General features: G+C 29.0%; 1 protein-coding gene across 2 annotated transcripts; it reads left to right on the forward strand.

The window, feature by feature from the left end:
• Nucleotides 1-4,997: 4,997 nt before the first annotated feature.
• Nucleotides 4,998-16,010, forward strand: LOC111624182 (protein artichoke-like). 2 transcript variants are annotated; one of them, XM_023366994.1, is made up of 3 exons: nt 4,998-5,218; nt 10,803-11,332; nt 12,121-16,010. In XM_023366994.1, exons 2-3 carry the CDS (start codon nt 10,805-10,807, stop codon nt 15,553-15,555), a joined length of 3,963 nt encoding a protein of 1,320 aa, XP_023222762.1. In that variant the 5' UTR covers nt 4,998-5,218; nt 10,803-10,804; the 3' UTR covers nt 15,556-16,010. The 2 variants fall into 2 exon arrangements, with proteins under 2 accessions (XP_023222762.1, XP_023222761.1); XM_023366993.1 differs by having other exon boundaries at nt 5,001-5,062.
• The last annotated feature ends 6,093 nt before the right edge of the window (nt 16,011-22,103 follow it).

A 22,103-nucleotide genomic window follows, 5' to 3' on the forward strand; every position in this document is an offset into this window, starting at 1 on the left:
TCCGTGAAAGCCTTTCTCTATACGTTGTATAAAATGCAGCCAAACCTCGATATAGCACTCTAAATAGCGTTATCCTTGTAAAGCTCAATCAATACATGTGAACAGATCTTTTCCATAAATATTAAATAGTAATTACAGAACCCTTCATTATTTGTGAATTCATAAACGTATGTAAGGGTGCCGACGTTAAGGGGGAATAAAGTCTATCTCGAGTCAGAATGAGCCTAAGGAAAACCGCGTATGTGGGCGGTGGCGAAGGAGGCAAATGAAGAACAAGTGTTTTACAAAAGAAAACCCGTTTATTTGTTCGAATTCATGCTTACATCGATAATGGACAATTCCAAAATCTCGGTGCTCCTGAGAACCGCGAAAGTTCGTATGATCGGTCGCAGTTCGGGCGGACGAGAAGGATACCTGGACGAAGCAAAAGTTCGTTGTTACGTTGCGACGTCCTCGGTGATCGGCGGTTTCACAACACAATCTAAATCACTACTGTAGGCTTAATCCGGAGGAGACTTTTTTTCGACCTTGAAGTTCCGATTTTTATAGTTTTTCCCCCACTGTTCGCATTTCGGATTGGTCCCTCGTCCCATTCCTCGCTTCCCGATTGGTCTCTCCTTTGTCTCCAGGTGCAATACGAAACCTTTTCGGGTCGCGGGAAAGGTCCGATTCGAGGTGTCCATCTGATATCTCTTTGTCGACTCTGCTCGGTGACTGTTTATAAAACAATAACACCTGCACTCATAACTCAGGCCGTTGTTTACCATTTCTTGACGTCTAAGAATTTAACGATCATTTTCACCTTTCATCTATCAAAAATTCCCCTATTTTTTTGTTCGAAACGGTTTATCTCGGCCAACATTTTATAGACACGCGTGTCAAAGATCTACCTGTTTATGAGCGCTCGTACTAGAGTATGTCTTCCACTAAGACCTTGACAGATAGTTTGACACATACTCGAACCGTTCCGAGTCTCGCTGTTTACATCTTGTGTCACGCAAGAATTTCACGGTTTACTCGAGTTCGAACCTCGTCTGGGAACCCACACGTACGATTTTGTTTGAAACAACTTATCAAGGCATGTGATTTCCAAACTCGAATGCAAACTGACCTAAGACCTCATTATTCGATTGACTACTATATTACTCAACAATTGAAGCCTCGTGCATTCTCCCGCTCATTTTTGACAGTATCCAGCAAATTTTTCTTTTGAATACATTAATCCACTGAAACACGCACAAACTACAGTGATTCCTCTTCTTGGATCTATCATATCTCATACAACCTGCAAACAAATGATTTTGTTACCATTTTCACAAAAAATGAATCGAAACTGTATTTAAAATTAAATTATTTGAATGAATTTATAAGTGAAATACAGTATTCTATTGACAAATCCGCTAGTATCAAATTTCGTATCTATTCCTAGCAATTTGCATCATTTGAATGTGTCAAATGATGTTAATTGATATTTTTTTATTTTGTATCAAATATGTATAATTTGATATCCATAAAGAATTTCCATATTTTTATTAAAGTGATTCGTTATTTTAACATTATTGTATATAAAAGTTAAAAAATTAATTTTCTGATGATTAAAGTATTTAAGTTCAAAAGAATAATTCGGTTATTCAGGGTTGGCACCTTTGGAAACTGGCTTCGCTGGGCGATATGATGACGGGGAAAGGTAAATTTAAATTTAAATTTTCATCAATAACTTAACGAACAACTAATCACTTTTAATCTGGTATTTAAATTAAACATTTTCGCGAATTTTAATTAGTAATTTAAAATGAACAAACAATAAAATCGCATTTAATTTGGCATTTTGAAGATTTTTTCGAGCGACTTTAAAAATCGTATTTAGTAATCGATTTATTAGCACTCAATATTTTATTACTCGTATCTACGATTTCATAAAGCATACTGCATTTAAAGTTCAAAGTAATTATTGTGCATAATTCCGCTTTGATCATTTCACATGATAAACGGTTTCGTTCATCATACTAAAGATGCGTTCGGCAAATGCATCGCTGCACGGAATAGAGAAAACTTTTTGAATGAATTTTTAAAAATTGTAGTATTTACTTTATAGAAAAATATTGACCGCTTTTCAGCAATTGGTTTTCTTTATGGTGTTCGGAAAATAGTGCAACGAGTTGAACAAATATCATTACGAGTTAACCAATTTTTTTAAATCATTCATTTATGTTCTCTTAAATGTACAATTGCGTGAACGTGTTTTTTTTCGAAGCGAAGAAAAATCAGACAAATGTATAGACTGGCTCATCTTAAAAATTCACTTTTTAAAGCTCAAAACGGCAGTCAACTTAGCGTGAATAACTACTTAGAATCGCGTTTGAAAACTTAACGTAGCCTACTACAACAAAAACTTTCATAATTATAATGAAAATGTCATTTTATTATTATAAGAAGATTTATCGAATATTAAAAATAATTTTATATAATACTTTTTCAATTAGAATATAATTTTATTTATATTTTAAACTGTTTTGCCGACCTCCGGTCTTGATTTAAAATTGCCGGTCAAGTCGGCCCAATGCCGTTGGATTGTAACTCTAGTTATATTATTAAGTAAACGTTGTTTATAAAAATTTATTTTTAAGCTTACGAAATAAATAAAATTTGATACTTTTAAAGTTTATTATTAAGTTTTCGAAACATTTAATTATTGATTATTTTCTAAAGATAATTGTGAAAACAGTATCTATACGTTCATCGATGCTTTAGATTACATTTTATCATTTGTAGATCACGTGACCCAACAGCCACGGTACATCTGCAGTGAATCAAAATAGTCAAAACTAGCAAAAATCGCCACCATACGATGGCTGATCTTTTTTTATTTGAAAATGTACGAAATTCCAAATTTAGTGTAAGAAAGGCGAAGTATTATGTAAGGAAATAAAAGAATGTCTCTATCTACAATATATTTAGTCAAATATGCATCGGCATTCGACAAAGATATTAAGATGATGGCGCCATCTGTTGAAAGAAAAATAGTAGAATAAATTTTGATTCAAAAAAAATTAAGAGCGAATTTTTAATCTCATTGATATACTGATTGATGCTCTTTAGATTTGATCAGTTGGTCCTTTTCGAATGCTCAATCGAATGAATTATTCAATTAATTCACAAAATACAACGAATTTTATCTACTAACACAAGGATTTTCTATCAAGGATTCTCATTTTCTACTAACACAAGGATCTTTTGATATTAATATCAAAAGATCCTTGTGTTAGTAGAACATGAGAATCCTTGATAGAAAATCCTTGTGTTAGTAGATAAAATTCGTTGTATTTTGTGAATTAATTGAATCAAGGATTCTCATTTTCTACTAACACAAGGATCTTTTGATATTAATATCAAAAGATCCTTGTGTTAGTAGAACATTTTATCTAAAATGTAAAAGTTGTGTAAAATTACATGAAATAATTATTATAAAAATTATTGGAAACGAATCAATATTTCAAATTAGAGATTTTGAATATATAAAAAGAATTATCAGAATTATTTATGCATTTATTTGGATAGTCCTGATTTGTCTCTAGTCTATACAGTGAGAGTACATTTGAAATTTTTCGTTATTTTTACTAAAATGTTTTGTTGCATTAATTAGAATTAGAATTATTATACAATTTTGTATCGAACTGAACTTATATTAACTAATAAACATTATTATTAATTTAATTTTAACTCAATAGTTGATTATTTTTTGCATCTTCACATAATACTTAAAATTTATACATAACAATTTCTATATTCATTTAATTAGAATGTTTCAACATTCATTATATATGTTGGATATTGAAAAATTCTAATTAAATGAATGCAGAAATTGTTTTAAAATTATTACTATCACAAATATAATTTTGTGCATGAAAGAAATGATAAAACTCGTCGATTTTTAAGTCATGAATAAATAAATAGTTTACTAATTTTTATTTATTTATTTTTAAAGTTTTAATTAATAAACTAAGTAATATTACGATATTTTTATATTAATCTTATATTTTTCTCTGAAAGAACTTTCAAAACTATATTTCTGTATTCCAAATTGAGAACTTCTCCCGTTTCATGAAAGGTTTTCATCCTGATAAAGTCTGGTTTTCTTTTTTCTTCTTTTTTGAAATCAAAATACAGACTTTTGATTAATTATAAAATAAAAAAATTTCAATATTTTTACTTCAAAACAATTTCATCTCAATTAGAACATGTTTAATGCATGTAATTCAGTAATGGATTGGTACCGTACTGTACATTTCAGATGAGATCCACCATCGAGTTAAGTTATGATCCATGATCGAAATTTATATAACTTTAAATTTCATGTCAATTTTTTCTCATGATAACTGTTAGATTAATAATTATTTTTTAGCTTCGAAAATTTTCTAATTCTATTTATTTATATATTTTTTTCTGAAGATTGTGATAATCAGTATAAAAGACAGAAATCTAACTGAGAAAGCTCAATGAACACTTGACTTAAAGAAACGAGTTCATATAAATTAGAAAATTATTTTTAATGCTAAAAATATTTTTTTATAATTGATCACAGTATATTAGAGAACTAGTTTACATAGATTTTTATAGATTCAAGATATGTTGCTTATCAATGAACATACAGAATTAACTATTTTAGGTTAATATTATATTAACTGGTGTTAACCTGACTTTGAGAACGATTTAATCATAGTATTTCACGGTCTACTAATCAAAGTTTAGTAAACATAAATGAACTTACAAAGTCCTATTAATTTGTTAGGAAAACAAACAGGTTATAACAATTTATAATTAATAAGGGCTTTATTTTTGAAATGCCCTTTATGATCTAGAATTCCTTCGATAAATATCAACGTGTATATATTAAATTTTGAACTAAAACGAAACCTGTTATTGGATAACAAACCACCAATAAAATGGCAGTCTAACACCTGCGAATTGCTGATGCACATCGCCAGTTTTTCGATAGCATTTCTGAGTTAGTGTGGACGATCCAACCGCAGCCAGAGATGAGCGATGTCTTTGACCTCAACAGGTAGTTTTCGAGTTGCCCCGGCAAGTTATGTATTTGTTGTTTGCACTTTGTAAGATGTAGACAGATTACTGTAACACTCGAAAATCTAAATCCGTGTTGAATAAACGCGCTTATATTCCTCGTACAGATATCCTCAAGGGGAATACCTCAGTCCAGGTAAGTAGGCAGACACTACATCCAAGGTCAATTTGGTGAACATGGATACTTACTCAATTATGTTTTACTAAAATATTCGTAATTTTATTTAATTTTTAAGCAAATAATCAGATTTAAATATTGTTAAAACTTATCTTTAAAAATTCCCTTATATGATGGTAACTTTATATTAAAAAACATCAAAATTATTGATACAATTAATTATATATTTTATAGAAATTACAATATATAAATTTCAGTTAAATTAATTCAAGAAATCATTATATTTAAAAAACAGAATATATACATATATAGACCTATATATATAATGATATTTTCTTATTAATACGCCATTTATATTTATGAATTAAAATATAAACATTGGAAGTAGTTTTAAATGTTTTAATTGTAGATAAATTCCGCAAATATCATATATTATTTTTTAATTAATAACCTTTGAAATATTTTAAATTTTGAAATAGAAATCATCGATATAATAACAGAATAAACAGGATATTCAGGTTTTATCATCATCAAATAGAATTCATTTAATCTCAGCCTAAGTTTTATATAGGTCGAGGAATTTTAATTGGAAACCATTTACTTTAACAAAAATCTTTTAATGGATTTTGTTAGAACAAAAGTCTTACTGTACATCCAGGCAGGATATTTCATTTACTGAAAGAACAATGTTCATTCTGTTCGCTGCCATCGCTGAAATTGAGAAATACATATAGAAAAATTTCCAATTAGAATAAATATTGCAGAGATTGTCCGTACCACAACGTGACTAATTTCTAAAGATACGATCAAAATTGCGATTTTTAAGCATTTCCCTTATAATTATTAAATATTTTCAACTTTTCCTCGTAAGTTCTGAGTTATAGAAAGTTTGAATGGTGAAGGAATCCAAAATTTGAATGGTGTGCTTGAAAATCTTGATTTATAAATATAAGATTAAGTTTGTATTAATATAACTTTCATATATCTAAAATATAAAATAAGACTTATGAAAATATAAATAATACAAAATGAAGAGATATTAAACAATTTTTCTGTATTCATTTCATAACTTGATATATGTTAGATAGCATAAGATAATATTGAGGATGTATTGCATAATGTTTGAGTGTGTAAAATTTATGTTTATTTACCGAGGAAGCTACTAAAACATAAAACAACCTTGACATAACTAAAAAATATTTCTCCTAAGTTCAGAAATTCATAAATAATTTTTAATTTTTCTAAAGCGTAAACTAATTATATTTTGCATTTTAATTAAATCTAGTCAAATCAGAATGTTTCTAACATAATCGTAAATCTTTAGAATAATGCCTAATTTCTAATAATAATTAATTAATTTGTATTTTATTATATTGAACACACTTGTTCTTTACAGGAGGCTTTATAGTTTATCAGTATTTTTAATTCAAATAGACAAAAGTTTTCTAGTAAAATAAAAATATTAGAATTTAAAAACAACATTTTCTAAGTAAATATCTTCAATTATCCTTAAATTATGACATCTCTTCCACATTTATTATGTGATATTTATGTTATTGCTTCAACTCATGAGTAAGTAAATATCTTTTTAGATCCATTAATGATAGATTTAATGGTATAGCATATTTAATTGGATCCATTAACAAACTCTTACATTAATAACTTGTTATATAGAAAAAAATATCTACGATTTTAAAAGAAGGTATAAACTTTTCGTTGATGCATGACTGAAACAATGTAATATAATTAATGGAATCCATTTATATAAATTATACTAAATTTAAAAATGAGTTTTTTTTTTAATATGATTATATAGTTTTAAAATACTTGAAGTTTTTGAAGTTCTTAGAAGGTTGTAACTTGTTGAATTGGGGAACTGCATCAAGTTATTCTCGTTTCGCAGGGTCAGCGTTACTTTAAGGTCTGCTTGGGGCTTGAATTTCATTATTGTTAACTTAAAATATTATATATCATCAATACATTTTTACAAAGGTTTCTAGGACTTAATTTTGGATAAACGCCTTTTAAAACAATACATTTCTTATCGGATTCGTGTCGCTCCTTATATTTGTTCGATCAGGCACAAAATTATAATTATTTTACACCATGTTATAGGCTATAACAAATGATTCAAAACCATATCGCGGGTCATTGCAGGTGTGAAAAGAAGAATGATATCTACAAATGCGATTGTCTTCATGGTCTATTGAATGGATCACAATTCGTAAAGATATTTACAATTTATATTTTTATTTTTATTTTATATTTTTACAGCGATTCATAATTATAATTTTGCGATGAAATCCGACTACAAATACTTTAGATGACAATTTTTTTTTGAATTACCATTCTTCATTTTTTTCTTGAAGGAGCATTTAAAATAATACAAGGCGATCTAAATGTACCACATTTAATTGTTTTCTTTGAATTTTGAGGCCCTAAAACCTGTCGGTCCTATCCTCTATATCGAGATCTGGTTTTTAGTCATTTAGCTGCTATATAAATCCGCCTCTTTCTAAACTTCTCAAACTTTTAGAATTTAATTACTTTGTAGTGTGTTCTCATATCCTGTTAAAAAATAACTTTCTTATATTAACCTTCTATTTTTGTATATTTTTTTTATTAGCTAGAAATGAATCGCATTCATTATAAATATAAAAATTTCAAAAGCTTTCGATGTCAGTTTGTTAATGAGCAATTGTAATATTGAAAATAGAAACTGTTCTTTATTATTGCTTATCTTTCATTGTTTATATTATAATTATATAAGATAATCTATCAAGCTGAAAAGGTAGACGGAAATTCAACTTCTGTCAAAATGATAAATTACTAGTTGACTAAGTTTTCACACCTCATGTTGAGATTAACCGGATATTCGGAACAAAAATTAATTACTACCTTATTTAAAGCGTAACCTGCCAAATCGTAAATACAAAATCTTACAATTTCCTGATACTTTAATACAGCTCATAGATTTTTTTTTTATGGATTAAATTAGGCCATTCTTCCAGATAAATGCACTAAAATATTCTTCATTCAAACTATTAATACAAAAAAACCAATTTATTTTTATTTAAATACTGCATATTAAATAAATATGTCATTTATAATTATATCCTGTTGTATAAGTCCTATATTTATAAACTTTTTTTTTTATCTAATTAGAGATCAAAGTATTGATTATAATTAGAACAATTTTATATACGAGTATATTCAGTTATCATAGAAGTGAAGAAAAAATATAAAATCAAATTTATGCGTTTAGCCAGTAGGATATAACATGACCTACTGTAGGTAGATGGGTTCTATAGTATGTCAATGGCAAGGTCAGAAACACAGAAATACGGTCACAGATTTGATAGATCAAACTTATGTTTAATTAACCCGGGTCAATAACACTCGGAGATTTTAGAATTGAATGAAGATTTTATTAATTAAGATGATTACATCAAATTATACTTACCTGATTACATTTTTGAAAGTACAGAGATTTATCTTATTCATTAAAATTAAAGACAAACGTTCCTATTGTTTTGTATACCAATTTAACTGTAGTGAAATAATTATTCTTGCCTATTAATAATAACTGTTTCGTAATTTTATGAAGGTCATAAATGAAGAATACTTATACAATGACATTGTTTATAATATTGTCTATTGTTAATGAAAAAATCTGTGTTAATGAAATTAGGTAACGAGTTTTCTTTTTGTTGAGATTGTTTAAAGAAAATAACTTATAAAAATGGCAATAATTTATTTTTCTAAAATCAGTTATAATTATTCATCTTTTATAAATATTTGTCATCTTTATAAGAAAAGTAATTAAAAAATAATTAAATTGTAATGTCTTTAAATTAAACTGAAGGTGATGTAATGAAAGGGCTGGGCCTCATCCTTGAAATGAAGGAAGTTTTCTCTTATATATACGTTATGAAATGCAATTTAAACGTCTTAAAACGTGAGAGATGTGTAATTTTGTATGAAATAGTTGTGAAATAAATAAGCTATTTAACTTATGCAACGCATAGATCATAAAAGGAAGGATGATTCAATGCACTACAACACTCCACCTGAATAATTTATACAGACATACAAAAAGGCAGAATAAAATGTTTTTTTTTTTTTTTTTATTCTGTGAGCTAGATATATAAATAGAAAAAGTTTTTCAATTTATCATTAAGTAATCTTTTGAAAGCATTTACCTATGAGTTATTTTTTATTTCATCGTGGAATTCTTTATTGTGGCATGTTAAAAAGTCGCTCGACTTTCTTTTTATCGCTCTAAATCACCGCAACAACTTAAGGATGGGTGGAAGAGAAACTGCAATTTCGTAACAACAGACTACATGGTTGGTCAACGATCTATGAACTTTTATACCTTTTTTTTTCTATTCTGAAGGTTTTAAATAAGCTAATCTTAGCAGGAAAGCCAAATTCGTTTATTCGTATCTTCGTTTATATAGATTATATTATATTAATACCTTCTTTATATATATATATATTTTTTAATATTTACGGTAAAAATAGAAGGTATGAATGTATTTCTATTACAGTTTAGAACTATTTTTAGTTAGGCTACAAAAATTTATATTTTATTAGATCTTTTGTTTTTAAATCATACAATAAATTAATTTTAAAGTAAAAATTCATTATTTTTAATTTTTAAGGATTTTATTTAATTTTTAAATATTTAGTAAAAATCGGAATTCAAATCATAATAATTATTATTTTTTAATTATTTTCAGAATTTCTAAATTAGATATCAATACTAATTAAGCATTAATGTATACTAATGCACATTTATTTATTAAATATTACATAATTATCATAAATGAGCTTCTTCAAAAGGAATTTCCATAATAATTTTCTTTGATGGATATATATAAATGTTATCAATTATTCATAAGTATCCTAACTTCTTGTTTCCGCATTTAGATATTTTAATTTGTTTAATTTTAAATCTATTTTTAATTGTTAAAGAGGGAAGATGAATGAGCATTAGAAATTATCAACGAAACGTAAAATGTCGTTTAATTCAAAATCTAATCTTCCTTCAAACTTAAAATTTACAATTGTTTAAAAATGCTACTCGTAAGCAATCTTACTTAACAAGATAATTACAGTAAATGTTACTTTATTAGTATTATTAAAATGCTTATTCCATGATTGTATAGTAGATAATCACTCTCTCATTCTTATTAAGTAGATGTATTTACGCAACGGGATTAAATTAGAAAAATTTAAAAGGATATAATATAATTTAATATGTATCATTTATGATGACTTTTATAAAAATTATAATATACTTTAATAGCTTTAAAATAATATCAGGAAGTAATGCATCATCAGTTGTCCGGAATCAATGTAAAATTCTTCGTAACTGCAATATTCTAACTTCATCTTCATGACGAGAACCGGTTCGACTCGTCTTATTATCTTGACCTTGCTACATTTTGCGTGAGAATTATGCATTATGGGATGTCTACACCGAATAGAAATTATAAGATTAACTATTAAGAAAAAACTTAATGAAATTTTATCCATTTTATGCAAATGACGTCTCGTTCATTTCTACTTTTTTTTTTTTTTCTTTCTTTTATAGAGATGAAAGGTATTTTGGACGTTTCGCTTTTCAAATGGATGCTGCTGATATGTTTTTTTGCTCTGACATCGTGCAGGAAACAGTGTGGAGATATATTTGGAAGACTTATGAATCTTCCGTGTTTCTGTGATCAAGATTTACGAAACGGAACTATCGTCGATTGCGATAGAGTTTCGTTTGCTGGTAATTTTCCGGTTCTTCCTCATCGTTACAGAATCCATGGATATCGTCAAAGACACGCCGGAATACAAACTTTAGAAACATTATTATTTACAGCCAGTGCTATACCTCTGGAAACTGTGGATTTCTCTCATAATCTCTTACGAAGATTGACAGAAAGAATGTTTGATGGTGTACAAAACACCTTAGAAGAAATATATCTTGGTCACAATAAGTTAGGTGATCAGCTCAATCCAATATTTTCAACCAGTGAACTTCGACAATTAAGAAATCTTAAAATTTTAGATTTATCCTCTAATCAATTAAGATCTATCGATTCCAGAGTTTTTGAAGGACTAATTAGTTTGGAGGTGAGATTTCAGTATTTTTAACTAATTGAATTATTTTTTAGATTAAATTTCTTTTTAAAAAAGTATCAGAGTAAGAATACTTCTTTATTAATCTAATTTTAAACGTGATGACGTTTCATGAAATTTGTCATTAATGTTATCATTTAATAATATAAAGCAAGAAATACATAATATTTAGATTATTTATATGCTATATTGTTTTACTAAACATATATTTTTAAACATTACTATATAATAAATAAAAGAATTTAAGGCAAATTCTAAAATCTAAAGAGTTTATTAGGGCCATGAGGAACAATCACGTGTCTTGGGCCTAGAGTGTTTCCAAAGTCTTCTACCCCTATTGATGAGAGGTTTTATGTTTGTTACATGTCTTTTTTTTCCTTTATATACTTGAAATCATATAAATTAATTTTTCAAACTTCTATTAGCACTTCATACATCCTTCATACTACTAATAATATTCATAGTATAATATCAGGCTGCTATATTTCAATTAACTGAACTTCTCATATAATTCCCAATTTCATTAAATTCATAGAATAATTAACACTAGATTCAAGTTATAGGTATGAAATAATAAAAAATGATACTCGGGCCCTCTACAGGCCCTAGCTTTCCTCTTTTTCCGGCCCTACTGTTTATGACTTTTTTAGATTTTAGAACGTGTACAGTACTTAAATGTACTGTACACGTTTTACAGTGTACACGTTTTACAAGACCATATGTTAACTTTTGCTAGAAAATATGAATCATTTTTATTGCTAACAAATCGTTTCATTTATTAGATATTGAATTTGGAGCTGAACGATTTGAGTGTTGTTCCTACAGAAAGTTTAAAAGACTTAATCTCGCTTAAATCTCTTCTACTGCAAGAAAACGATTTAATAGAATTATCAAGATCATCTTTTCCCAAGCTTCAATCTCTAACGACCTTAAATTTGACAGGAAATCAAATTTCGTCTCTTCAAGATGGGACGTTCTTCAATTTAACGTATTTAAAAGTATTACTATTAAGAAAAAACAAGCTTCGTCGGATAACTGAAGACGTATTTACAGGATTAAGAGCAATAGAAGTGTTGGATTTGTCAAATAATTTCTTCCATACTGTACCTCTGAATTCTCTCGAAAAAATTCCAACTTTAAAAGAGCTTTATCTCCATTCCAACAAAATAAAATCGTTAGATGGAATATCTTTAACAGCCTTAAAAGATTTAGAAATTTTAAATTTAAGCAGAAATAGGATTTTTATATTTCCAAGCAATTTTTTCACCGGTGTCAGTAAATTGAAATCGTTAATCATCGATTTGAATAACATATACAATCCAAATAATAAAACGTTTCGTGGATTAGAAAATCTAAATGAACTTTCCATGCAACACAACTCTTTTTTGAATTTTCCATCTCTTACAACTTTTACGAATCTTCGTAAGTTAAATGTAAATTATAATAGAATCAAAGCTCTTCCGAAAAATATTTTGATGTCTGTTAATCAATTAGATGAATTATCATTATCATATAATCTTATAACTGAGATTCCGGATGGAACTTTTCAAAATTTTATCAATTTACGTGTGCTCAACTTGCGTGGAAACAATCTTCCACAACTATCTAGTGATAAACTGAGAATATCTAGCAGCACTCTAGAGCATCTGGATCTAGGAAATAACGATATATCCCGAGTTACCAGACTGGATTTTCCTCGAATGGTATCTTTAAATTTAGATAACAACAAATTATCAACACTTTCACCAGATAGTTTCGATCAAATGACAAACTTAAAGCATTTAAATCTAAGCAGAAATAGACTAGAACGGTTATTTCCTGACTCATTTATCAAAATTCATGGACTGTTAAATTTAGATTTGAGTCATAATTTGTTAACTTATATTCCATCTCAAGCATTTTTAAATTTAACTGTTTTTAGATTGAATAATAATAGATTAAAAGAACTTAGAGAAAGTTATTTTAAGAATATGCATTCCTTAAAGTTTTTATATCTTGGATATAATGGATTAACTGAGATAGAAAAAGCTACTTTCGATACTTTGCCTGCTTTAAAATATTTAGATTTGAGTAATAATGAATTAACTTCGTTTAGAGCTGAAATATTTAATAAAGTAGATAATTTAGAAGAGTTAAATCTTAGTAATAATTATATTACTTATCTATATCCAAACTCTTTTCGAGTCCACCCTCAACTAAAGAGCGTCAATCTTGACTCTAACAGGTTATCTTTCTTGCCAACAGAAATATTATCTTCTTTAAATAATCTAGAACATGTAATATTAAGTCGAAATTTGTTAAAATCGCTACAAGCTTTTGATTTTTCCAATTTGCCGAATCTTAGGACAGTTGAACTTCAAGAAAACGAGATAAGTAAAATAGATGAAAAAGCATTTCAGAATTCGAGTCAACTCCACTGGATTTATCTTCGAGATAATTTCATTACTTCACTTTCACCGGCAACTTTTAAAGGAATTTATAGGCTAAATCTCGATTTAAGCGGAAATAATTTGAATTCTCTTCCTAACGACCTCTTCAATAGGCAATCTGTATTCAAATTAGAAAGTATTAACCTTGCTCGAAACGATTTTCGGGAATTTCCGACAACTGCATTAAAAAAACAATATTCGTATCTAGAAAAAGCGAATATTTCTCTGAACAAAATTTCAAATCTTCCATCTAATTCTGATGTATTAGTTAACGTAAAACAGCTGGATTTATCTGATAATCCTCTTTCTAATGAAGCTTATCAAGTTATATTTGGTGAGCCTAAAAGTGTCCGGAAGTTGTATGTAAGAAACGTTGGAATAAAAAGTTTACCGACGATAGAAAGCCCATTTTTAAAAGAACTCGATTTATCAGGTAACGAATTAAAGAGCATCGAAGATGTAATATTCCAAAAAGCAAGCTCATTGACTTCACTAAATCTATCTGGAAATAAAATCCCTAACATCAGGGTTCATTTAAACAACGTTTGGTTGAAATTACCTCGTCTGTCTGAATTAATTTTATCGAGTAATCCTTTAGTATACATTTCCAGAAGCGATTTTTCTAATTTAAAAAATCTTAAAGTGCTACGCTTGGATAATCTCACAGAAATTACTCAATTCGATTGCGAAGGACTTCGTGGATTGACAAAATTACGTGAACTGTGGTTATTTGGTTATCCGTTGTTGCATAATATCGATATCAAATATTGTTTAGCTGATATCATTGGAGTGGAACGATTGAAAGTGGAAATCAAAGATCCACAACTTCAGGATCAATTGCATTCAATTTTTTCTCCTCGCTTGAAAGAGTTGGCAATTACGGGAAAAGAACTGATGTCACTTTCGAGTAGTTCACTTGCAGGAATTAATAGTCCCGAAATAACGATATCTTTACCCGACAATGGAATTGCTTCGTTATCTTCTAATGTTTTTAGACCTCTTCCACTTATGTCTAAGATTATATTCGACCTTTCCAAGAGCCAACTAAGAACGATAACTCCAGATATTTTGACTGCAATTTTAAATAAACAAGTAGACATAACCATGTTAGGTATAGAGAATAACCCCATATCGTGTGATTGTCATCTCGTTCCTTTATGGAAGTATTTGCGAGAAAAGACACTTCCATATAAATTTTTATGCTTCAGTCCACCACATTTACGTAGTCGACGCGTAAAGAGTCTGAAAGAGAACGACTTAGTGTGTACAGAAGATAGTACCACTGTACTTCCGAGCACAAAATCTCAGAAACCGATAATTCAGACAACGTTGTCCTACGAAGTGTTATACGAACAGACCACATCTCGTAGACCCGCAATGTCCGTTCCACCTAGTGCAATTAACAAGACTACATTAACCAAGGTTGATACCATGATCATCGGAATAATTGCCGGAGTAGTTGCCTTTGTCTGTATCTTGATTATCATTATCTGTATCATTCGACTGAGACGAGCACGCCCTCACTATACAGCCGGTCCATTAGCAGGACCTTTGGCTCTTAGAGCACAAGGAAAATGCACCTGTCTTAAACCTCCACCGACCACCTGCACTTGTTACCCACCATTTCCGCTTGCCATTACCTATCCGAGAATGAATCAACAGACATTGCCCGCTCCTACTAAACTTCTTCCTCTTCCTGCACCACCAATCGGTTCGGGAAGACAAAGACCTCGAAAAAGTCCATCTTATTACGTTACTTATCCCGAAAGCGATAATGAAAATAGATGAATCAATGCATCTATATAATTAAAATTCTAAATGTTCCTTGAGACCAGAAATTCTGGTTTTAATGAATTCTACAGCTAGAGATATCGACAAGTTTTTTCACCTTCAGATGCAGTCAATTTATGATTATAGCCAAGTAAGAGATGCAGATTATAATTTTTACTGATGAAAAATAAGGGAAATTGACTAAAATCAAGCATTAAATTGCCATATTTTCTGAGATTCTAATTTTTACACCATTACGGGTATTATATGTAATTCGTGTTTGTTGTCTCGTGATACGTTTCACCGTTGTAATCTGTAATATTACCGATTACAAACATGTAAATAAGGTTTACATAGCTTAGAATAAAATGAACTGTGTAATTTCAAACATTATGGAAAAAATTTCATCTTAAAAATCAAATTTTGAATTTGATTTTAGTAACTTTTTTCCAGTTTCAATTCTCTAAATGCAAATGGGAATGTTTAAAATTAATTGAAAAGTTATATTTTTATAAATATACATTTTTGTAATTACTAAAATAATTAATTAGGAATATTTTAATTGATTGTAANTTACAATTTATGTTTATTTTAATACAATGCGTGAATAAAATGTTAGCGATTTTACAATTGACCAATCGGATTTCAAAAAACATGATAACATTTCTCAAATGACTACTCATCTATCAGAATACTTACATTTTACGCACGCATTAGCCTATGCAGATATTAGAGTTGCAATTTCGAAAGCCGAATTGAATTTTGTCTGTGCCAAATTCAGATACTCCAACAACAGCTGATACATAAAATAAATAAATCTAATAATACTGTAAATACATAATAAAAACGTTCTTTAATATGTTAGATACTACAAAAAAAACAAAAAATATTTATAATAATATAGTTGTAATATTACTTTTTTAAATTTTTATTCGAGAAATTATACTGAAATATATTCGTGCGTAAAAGTTCGTTGAATTTATAATTTTTTCGTGGCAAAAATTTTAAACTGTTCTCTCGCTTCATCGTTTCCGAAAGCTGGTAACCTTACATCCTGCTCGTGTTAATAACCTTTCGTCTACAGCCTCGCCAAAGATTTTAAACTTTTAACAACAGAATTTTTGAATTTATTCATTATAAACAGACAAAATTATTCATCTCTAATAAACTCTCCCCTTTTCTTAAATAACCTGATCTGATTTTTTGTTTTCTACCTAATTGAAATTTTTTGAGAACAGTAAACTCCCGTTAACAGATGGTGAAGGTAGAAAACGAGAAGGTGATATACAATACTATAATTTATTAAGATATACCAGGGTTGGCGAACCTATGGCACGCGTGCCCAAAGTGGCACGTAGGAAGAAATCATCTAGCACGTAACGTATCATAAGATTTTGATTTATTATCTGTCTTTTTCGATCATTCTTTTGATTTATCATCCGATTATCCTTTCTTTCAATCAGCTTTTTTAAATTTATTCTAGTTAAAGCATATTCGTTTAATATCTTTAAATGTCGTTATTCGAAATCTAAAACTATGGCACGCATAAACATCTTTAAAGCTAAGAATGCTTACTATATGGCATCAGGCTTGCAAAAGAAAAAAACACCAAAGAAATATTAATAATTTAGCAGTAAGATACAATGTAATCGAAATTAAAGTTGTCCTATTTAGAATACTTTTTAGATCCAAATAATAAGCTGATTGACACCAAAATTTGTGTACACGCTATTCAAAGGACGCGAGAAAAGATTTTGCAAATAAAAATTTTAGTTCCAAAATTGTCCGCTACGGTGCTGCAAGCAAAGAAATGTGATACGCGTAGTCACGTGAAATGCAGCCGAGATTGGATACAAATATGCTGACAACTAGTGAATACCATTCTAATTAGTTATAGATACGATGGCCATCACTTTGCCAGAGAGTGCATGTTTCGACTGCTCAGAACAAGAGTGTTACAACTCAAAAATATAGATTTTTCAGGAGAGCCATTTGAAGTTTTCAATTCCAGCTGATAAATCAGGGAATTGTTTAAAATCAATGGAATTTGGTTTGAATGTTAATTATAGTCATTACATTGAGTTAGAAATAATATTTAATCATTAACTTTTAAACAAATAATATGGAATAGTAAAATATTTTCTATTACACTAAAATTCTTCGATAGAAAATTAATAAATTTTAACTGGTTTGGTTCGATGGGATCGGCATTGCAACATATGGGTGATCTGTCAAGTGGGCATAGAAAGTCCTTCAAGAACCACTCTGAAGGACGTTTTTATAGAAAATATGAGAAACTGATCCTTATTTAGATGTTAGACACACGAAAAAAATCCGGAAAATTCTACACAGCCAGCTCATTGATCGAGCATTGGTAGTTGAACTCGCGATCAACTATCAATGTTCGGTAGTTTTAGCCATTCGACCACTAGTAGGAACTCCTTCACGAGAAAAATATAATATAATACAGATCTTTATGAAAATGTGATTCCGTTCCATACTTTTTTTAATCAAAAATTTATACGCCGTTATTAAAACTGCAAAGAGTATTTACTTTTATAAATTATAAAATTAAACTTGGAAACTTAAAATAGTTGGATTATCCGATTTAAATCAAAATTCTATAATGTTTTAAACTCATTATAAGAAAATTTACTCAACCGAATGGGATATAAGTTGTAATGATAGCGAACCGAAACGACGAATCCAATACAAATTTCTTGCTTCAATGAGAAAATATTGAACGTATTTTTTTCTTTTTAAGTAAATACTGTATTATTGTTATAATGCACGTTATTAGAATTGAAAATTGCATCTTTCTGACAAAAATCGATCCCAAATAAACTGAAAATGGATATGCGTGAGTTCATGGAACATTCAACGCATTATTCTGAGTTGCCATACTTTCCAGCTGTTATTTGGGTACTTTTTTTTATGTGACAGCCAGCATATTGCTGGGATGCTGCACTCTCCGATACAAATCTCTCATCCAGTTGAAGTAAAAAAAAAATCCTGAATATCTAATTTTTATCGAATAATAAAGATAAAATATATAAAATCCTTTTTATACAAAATCCTTTTTATATATTTCCTTCTTCCTTTTTAAAATGTGCGCATCAGATTCATTTACAATTTATGTTTATTTTAATACAATGCGTGAATAAAATGTTAGCGATTTTACAATTGACCAATCGGATTTCAAAAAACATGATAACATTTCTCAAATGACTACTCATCTATCAGAATACTTACATTTTACGCACGCATTAGCCTATGCAGATATTAGAGTTGCAATTTCGAAAGCCGAATTGAATTTTGTCTGTGCCAAATTCAGATACTCCAACAACAGCTGATACATAAAATAAATAAATCTAATAATACTGTAAATACATAATAAAAACGTTCTTTAATATGTTAGATACTACAAAAAAAACAAAAAATATTTATAATAATATAGTTGTAATATTACTTTTTTAAATTTTTATTCGAGAAATTATACTGAAATATATTCGTGCGTAAAAGTTCGTTGAATTTATAATTTTTTCGTGGCAAAAATTTTAAACTGTTCTCTCGCTTCATCGTTTCCGAAAGCTGGTAACCTTACATCCTGCTCGTGTTAATAACCTTTCGTCTACAGCCTCGCCAAAGATTTTAAACTTTTAACAACAGAATTTTTGAATTTATTCATTATAAACAGACAAAATTATTCATCTCTAATAAACTCTCCCCTTTTCTTAAATAACCTGATCTGATTTNAGCTGAAAACTGTTACAACTCAAAATGTAACCCTCTTGAATTCAATAACAGAGTGTATTAGCATATTGCAAAACTGTTATATGTACATCCCAGAGCCATAATAAGTCATTTAGAGATATATTCTTTATACATAAGATAGAACTCGATACAAGCATTCCCATAAGTACAATAACTAAAACATCGAAAATTTTGAGTTGTAACCCTCTTGCTCTGAGCAGTCGGTTTCTTTAAATAGCCTTATAGCCATTTAAAGAATGGTTTATCATGTTAACGTTGCAACATTGGCAGACTTTAAGGGCATTGCATGTGCGAAGCATCACAAGAGAACAGGCAGCCGAACATATTTTCAAATTTCACACTTAAACAATGGGTAACACATTGAACAACATTCCTTGCATCAGTAAGCAATCTGTCGCGAGATGGTTTATATAAATACTAAATATGTACTGAAATGGAAGTGTCTTCTATTCAAGGTGCAGATACGATAATTTTCTCCCGTAAGGTTGGCAACTTTGCCTCAAGTCTTGGAATCCGCTCACGTTTGATAGATTGTTCGAGCACTGACTGCCTCCTATTTGAGGGTTTTATGTAATAAATATTGAGTATTTATAAAATAATAGAGGCTTGACCAATATGTTAAACTTTAAAAAAATGGGCTATCATGTGATCTCAGATAATTACCACGTGACTTCACGACTTCCAATTACTTTTGATGTATTCATTAATATAAACCTAATGATTTTAAAATAGAGTATTTATTTTAAAAAATATCCGTTTTTAAATTTTGGCTTATTAGTCGTCAGCCAGTTATCTCGTGACATGATAGTCGCATGATACTCTGCGTTACGTCAAGGCGAATATAGAATTATTATGAAAACTATTTTATTATGAAATTGTTGATGACTGAAAAAATTGGTGGAACCAGTTTGAAAAATAAAGCACAGCGAAAACATTTAAATAAAAGAATCTTGAAAGTTGTAACACAAGAATACTGGAGGCATATTTGACAGTAAGACTCAACATGTAAATAAAGTGCACATTATAGACAGGAAGTTTTGGATGAAACAATGGCACCATGATAATAAAGAAGAAAAACAAGCATTGTCGTGGTAAAAAGGCTTCGAGCTTTACTTTGTGCCTGCTTTGTTTCAGCCAAATTATTGCGCCTATAATAATTTGGCTGAACATTAGAGTATCTTTGAGCAACATTAGTGAAGGAACTTTCAGGCACTGTCAGATCTGCTTCCAGTATTCTTATGCCCTAACTTTCAAAAGTTTCCTGTATTTACAGTAGATGTTTTCACTGTGTATAAGTTTGTTTAACCAGTTTATGGGATACCTGAAAATACGGTGCTTCTTAGATTCAACGTAATACGTCATAATTAGCGACCCTACTGTCATGTCTTCTTTCTCACTAATTCTATGGCGTAATTTTAATAATTTTATTAGACAATATTGTAATATGAAATATTTAAGAGGTAACTTGTTAGCTCAATCTCGTTAGTCTAATACAATAATATCGTAAGTACTGTACTTGGATTAAAATCCCAGAAAAAGTTGTGCAGCGCTTTTTTAAGAATGTTGCATTTCAGATGCTTTAAACGGAAAAGAGTATGACCATATGTTAACATCGAATCTAGTGTTAGTTTTAGCTTACTAAAATTAAATCAAGCTAAACTAATAATCAGGAACGTGACTAAAACAATGCGAAAGGGCACGTGAAAGGGTTTCCGATTTCGATATCATGGAAGATAATTATATATAATTTACTTGCAATATTGAACATTTCTTTTGACATAAAATTTGTCAGTTGTCTATTTAAAAGCAAAAAAAATCCATAGGTGAGAAATTAAGGCGCGTCTTAGATTCGAATATGGCCTTTGGTTCATTGCCTTCAGAATGAAAACTTACATTAGAGTATTCTTTGCGTCACTAAGATCTTTATATAACACGAATGTCTTGTAAAGATAAAATGTTTGTTGCTTGCAGCGCCAAATATGCCGTAGTGGCAAATTCTGGTACTAATTTTTGCACGTAAATGTCACCATACTTAGTAGTATTTATTAAGTTAGTATACTAAGTAGTATACTAAGTTCATTTGGGCTGCTAAAAATCTCTAAACGATGTTGAATAGAAGTATTTTAATCATGAACACCCTGTATCGAAAATATATTTCGAATGAATTTTTCTTTGCTTTATAATTAGAATTAATGGCATCTACTTGAAGCGTAAATCCGGCTTATTTTTGGTATTTATAACAAAAGGGGACAAAGACTTACTGCTTTGTCCCCTTTTGTCATCAACCTATAGCTTGTTGATGACAAAGGCTTGTTGCTTTGTCATCAACTTATAGCTGATACATGCCAATTATTTGTCAGTAGAATCATACAATAATAGTCATTATCAGAAGAGAATATGCACGAAAAAATTTAAAAAACCAAAATGATCACATCAAACAATTTATTACCAAAATCATAATACAATTTACTATTTCTCTGCAACAATATATTAAAATACAAATAAATTTTTAACTTATAAACTCTATAAATTTTAACTGATTAATTTTTCAATAAATTTCATTTTAATTCTGAAAAATTTAGTTAGAAAAAAATAGAGTATTTAAAAGTAATGTTTTCAAAAACTTGTTAATTATTAATATGCAGTTAAAAGTTAAGAAATTTTTACATTTTCACTATTTTTAAAAATGTAAACCATTTATAAATATAGTATATTACACTTATAAAATTACTAACATGCAGAAAGATACTTTAGAATATCATGAAAACAATATTAAAAACTGATATTCGGCT

This window comes from Centruroides sculpturatus, unplaced genomic scaffold (assembly GCF_000671375.1).
Source record: "Centruroides sculpturatus isolate CEXI.00-Female unplaced genomic scaffold, Cexi_2.0 scaffold70, whole genome shotgun sequence".
Classification (NCBI taxonomy): Eukaryota; Metazoa; Arthropoda; class Arachnida; order Scorpiones; family Buthidae; genus Centruroides; species Centruroides sculpturatus.

What these genes read in the sequence shown, in the direction of transcription:
- LOC111624182 (XM_023366993.1), top strand. An exon ending in AAGGACTAATTAGTTTGGAG is followed by an intron (nt 11,333 to 12,120) that starts GTGAGATTTCAG and finishes TTCATTTATTAG; the next exon opens with ATATTGAATTTGGAGCTGAA.